Below are 3,735 nucleotides of genomic sequence, written 5' to 3'. Positions count from 1 at the left end.
TGTATAATTTAGAACAAAACAGGCCCTCAGAAAACAATATGGCCAAAAAGTATGGACACCTATTTCCACAATAATTATTAATTTTGTCATTTAAAGCTTCCATGATCCTGTGGGCATCAGATTTGGATTCTGGAGCCCACAGGCACTGAGACACCTATAGCTCAATGATCTCCCTCCTCCTCCCTCCCTCCTTGCTCTGTTCAAAGTACTGAAGCCCTTTAAAAAAAAAAAAAAAACACTTTACATTTTTCAACGTGAGCCACTTCCTGCTCTCATTAACTCCATTCTCAGTGACTTAGCCAGACCCCGATCCTGGCCCGAAGGAGAGAGCCGGACTGTCCAAGTCTAAGGTCCCTCAGGACCATAAGCAGAGCTGTTCAGCATCAAGGTTTCTCCCGAGGAGCTGAGATGAAAACAACAGAGGAGCCAACCTCGAGTCTCGGGCAGACCCTGGAGTGGCTGAGAAAGGAGCTGGTAAGGCTTTGTACTTCTTTGTACCTTACACCGTCACCCCATGTCTTCCGAGGTCCCCTGTTCCTACCTCCCAGGTGCCCCCTGGGCAGGGCAGAGCTGCAGGCTGGGGTGTGGGCCCCACAGGCTCCCATCTGGGATGAGCCACACAGTGCACAGTTGCCACCCCAGGCGCTGGGATAAGTAGGTCGTGGCCTACATAGGAGGCTCTGGGTGCAGCGCTTGCCAGACGGGTTTTAGAATTACACTGAGTCTGGTATGTGCCCAGCTCTGTGGCTTGTGGCCTCTAGCAAATGGCTTTGAACTTCAGTCTCCTTGTTGTAAAAGGGGGATGACAATCGTACTAACATCACAAGGGTTATTGTGAGAATTTGGTGAGGAGATGGTATAATTCACTTCGTGCTTGCTTGGCACATCTACCCTGGCTCTTATGGTCCCGGCTCAGCTGGAAATGGAGTACACCAGAGCTGTCTTAGCCGGGGCCTTCTAGAAAGCAGACACTTGCACAAACACTGGCGCATTCCTGCTTATGTGGAGGTGCAAGCCCTGAGGGGTGAGAGTGAGGGGAAGAGGTGCAGGGGCAAAGGCCAGTACTATTCCAGCAGATGCCTTGTCTTACCCAACTGGATGCCACTTACAAAGAAGTCCTAAAGAGGCCAGCAGCCCTCTTGGCAGCTGGTTCTCCTCACTGTGGGATTCTCTGCCTGGAGGAGGATCTACACCCTGCCCGAGAGAAGTTTATCCACCCCACTCACTCCTGTCTCCCGTTTCCTGTCTGAAATGTCCACGCTGTGGGTCACTAACTCTCCTGAACTTATAAACAGCGTTACCTGGTCCCTCAGTAACTGCTCAAGAAGCCAGGTCTTACATCTCTCCTTGCGATATTTCTTCCAGGTCCAAAAATAGAAGGATGCCCCTATAGTATGTGGGGACACTAGCCAAGAGAGAGAAGGAGGTGGTTTGGGGGAACACCAGAGGGCACCCAAGGTTTGTATCTCAATACGCCAGTTTCAACCCTGGGAGAATTTATCATCCTGAGGAGGAAGAAGAGGGCCATTAAAAAGAGACTGATCAATTCAACAACTTAAAAAACTAAAAAATAAAACAAAAAACGTGAGCTTCTACTTCTGGCTGGGGGGACGGTGGGATGCAGGGACAGAAAGGATTGTCCAAAAATGACCTGCCTGGGTTGCCAGGCAACAGACCAGCTGGGACCCAGCCCTGTCCCAGCTTGGTGGGAGGGGCTGGCCCAGTAGGGATCCTCATGGGTCCAGGGGACTCCAGTGGCAGGAGCTACAGCTTATTATAGGCTGCGTGCTGCTCCCTCCTTGTGCTCCCCTAAACACTGCGCCCCCACATTAAGACTGCTTAGTATCCGAACTCAAAGTGCTGATTTTCATTTGATAAAGTACTTCTCTCCTACCCATGAGGAGGAAGAACAGGTGGGGGTAGGGGGAATGACCTGTAGGTAGAGGGGCCTCCCAGGCCCAGATGAACCCCCACCTCCTCATGATGCCAAGAGATGAGTTTTGAGTCTGCACTTACTGGTCCCTGACTGGTAAGGTTCCCAGTCAAGCCTGCTTTAACCTCTGTCACTGGGAATTTGCATGACTCCACAGGACTCCCCTCTGTAGCCCAGCCAAGGAGCCCCAGCTGACTGTCAGGGAAGCATGTCCGTCACCCTACGCAGCTGAGAGAACAAATCAGTAGCACCAACAACTACCACGGAAGAAAATCTGGTGCTCCTCCTCCAATTCTGGAATCATAAAGCCCCCAAAGTCCTGCTGGGAGCTAAAACAAGGGAGAGATCCTTGGAAGGCAAGTAATTTCCTTTCCACTTTGCAGATGAAGAAATGGAGGCTTCGGTGAAAACATGGCTTCTGTGAGGCTGTGGGCTTGTCTCCGATTAGACAGTGAAGGAGACATCTTTCTGGGAAATGTCCAGTGCTCTGGCCGCTGCCTCACATGCTCCTTCTCTCTCCTAGGCTGAGATGCAGGACCAAGACCAGAGACTCCTGCTTACACTGAGGCACCTGCACAGCGTCCTGGAGGAGCTCCGCGCAGAGAGTGTCCCCTGGGAGGATGCCAGGTCGAGTGGCGGGACCTCCCCCATCAGAGCTCGAGCAGGCTCTGAAGGCAGGGCCCGCCAACCCTTTCCCTCCAGGCGCCTGGCCCATCTCCTTCAAGGGGTAGACAGCAGACGAAGTTCCCTCCCTTAACAGGCCGGAGACGACCTTGACTTTAACCCTCCCCCAACCAGTCTAAACTTTGATTGTGATGCTGTTGAAAGAGAGCACTGGAATGGGAGTCAGGGAGTCCAGGCTGTGGATTTACCCATGCCTTCATTCACTCTATGTCCCTGGAACTGTCACTCAGCTTCTCTGTGTCACTCTTTCCTCTCCTGTCACTTAACAGTATTTCAAAAATAAGCTAAGAGATGTGAATACATTTGGGAAACAGAAACATGTTATATGGCTTCCGGCCAGCACCATGGTAGTAATCCTATTCTTGGGAATTTCTCACAAGGTGGTTATTAAAACAAAGAAAGAACTCAGTGTGCCAGGGTGTTTATCCAGTGTTGCCATGGTGAAAAACAGAACCCCATGTAGTGACTTGCTGGTTGTTTTCAGGCCTTTTATTTCCCTTTATCTGAAAGCAACAGGCCCTACAACCACCCTGGCCATAGGGATCAGCATGTGACCAGGCTTGGCCAATTACAGTTCATCGTCACCCTAACAACATGATTGGCCCAATGGGTGGCCCATGCGACTCCACAGAGCCAATCACAAACCTTCTCTGGCATTACCCTCTTGATACTTGTTCTTCTGAAGTTGCAAAGCTGGGGCTGCCAGTGGCCAGGATTACTGTGAGGTGACAGAGACCTGCCTGCACTAGGAAAGAAAGAGGCTGATCAAAGAGAAGCAGAGAGAGGGTCATTCAAGAGACAGGCAGGCCAGAAGGGTGCTGGCTCTCTTTAGTCCCTGGTTTCAGACTCTAGTTCTGTGAGTTACTCCTGTTGTCTATCCAGAGCAAAAAACCAGAAAATTCCACCACTACCACCTATGAACTCAGGCACCAGTTTGTTTTTGCTTAAGCTAATTTGAGTAGGGTTCCCCTCATTTGCAACCAAAACGGTCCAGATGGTCAAAGAAACAAAGAAGAGAAATCAATAAAAATAATTGTTTTTCCCTCATTCAGGGTTAGCAACGCCAACCCTGTTTGGCAGGCAACAAGATGTATGATGTGGCAGAACCCTCAATTGTA

The 3,735-nt window shown here is 50.5% G+C and overlaps 1 protein-coding gene across 1 annotated transcript; it reads left to right on the top strand.

Moving 5' to 3' along the window:
* Positions 1–408: 408 nt before the first annotated feature.
* C15H20orf202 (chromosome 15 C20orf202 homolog) lies at positions 409–2,690 on the top strand. The gene is made up of 2 exons (XM_068986746.1): positions 409–474; positions 2,457–2,690. The coding sequence occupies exons 1-2, from the start codon at positions 409–411 to the stop codon at positions 2,688–2,690; spliced, it is 300 nt and encodes a 99-aa protein (XP_068842847.1).
* The last annotated feature ends 1,045 nt before the right edge of the window (positions 2,691–3,735 follow it).

The sequence above is a fragment of the Capricornis sumatraensis genome, chromosome 15 (genome assembly GCF_032405125.1).
Source record: "Capricornis sumatraensis isolate serow.1 chromosome 15, serow.2, whole genome shotgun sequence".
NCBI classification, from domain to species: domain Eukaryota; kingdom Metazoa; phylum Chordata; class Mammalia; order Artiodactyla; family Bovidae; genus Capricornis; species Capricornis sumatraensis.
The sequence above is the reverse complement of the archived record's forward strand: the minus strand, read 5'-3'. Positions and strand labels throughout refer to the sequence as shown.

Bases quoted from the DNA above. Each gene is read 5' to 3' on its own strand.
- C15H20orf202 (XM_068986746.1), top strand. From the start codon at position 409: ATGAAAACAACAGAGGAGCCAACCTCGAGTCTCGGGCAGACCCTGGAG. The intron at 475-2,456 runs GTAAGGCTTTGT...TCTCTCTCCTAG, and splicing joins AGTGGCTGAGAAAGGAGCTG to GCTGAGATGCAGGACCAAGA.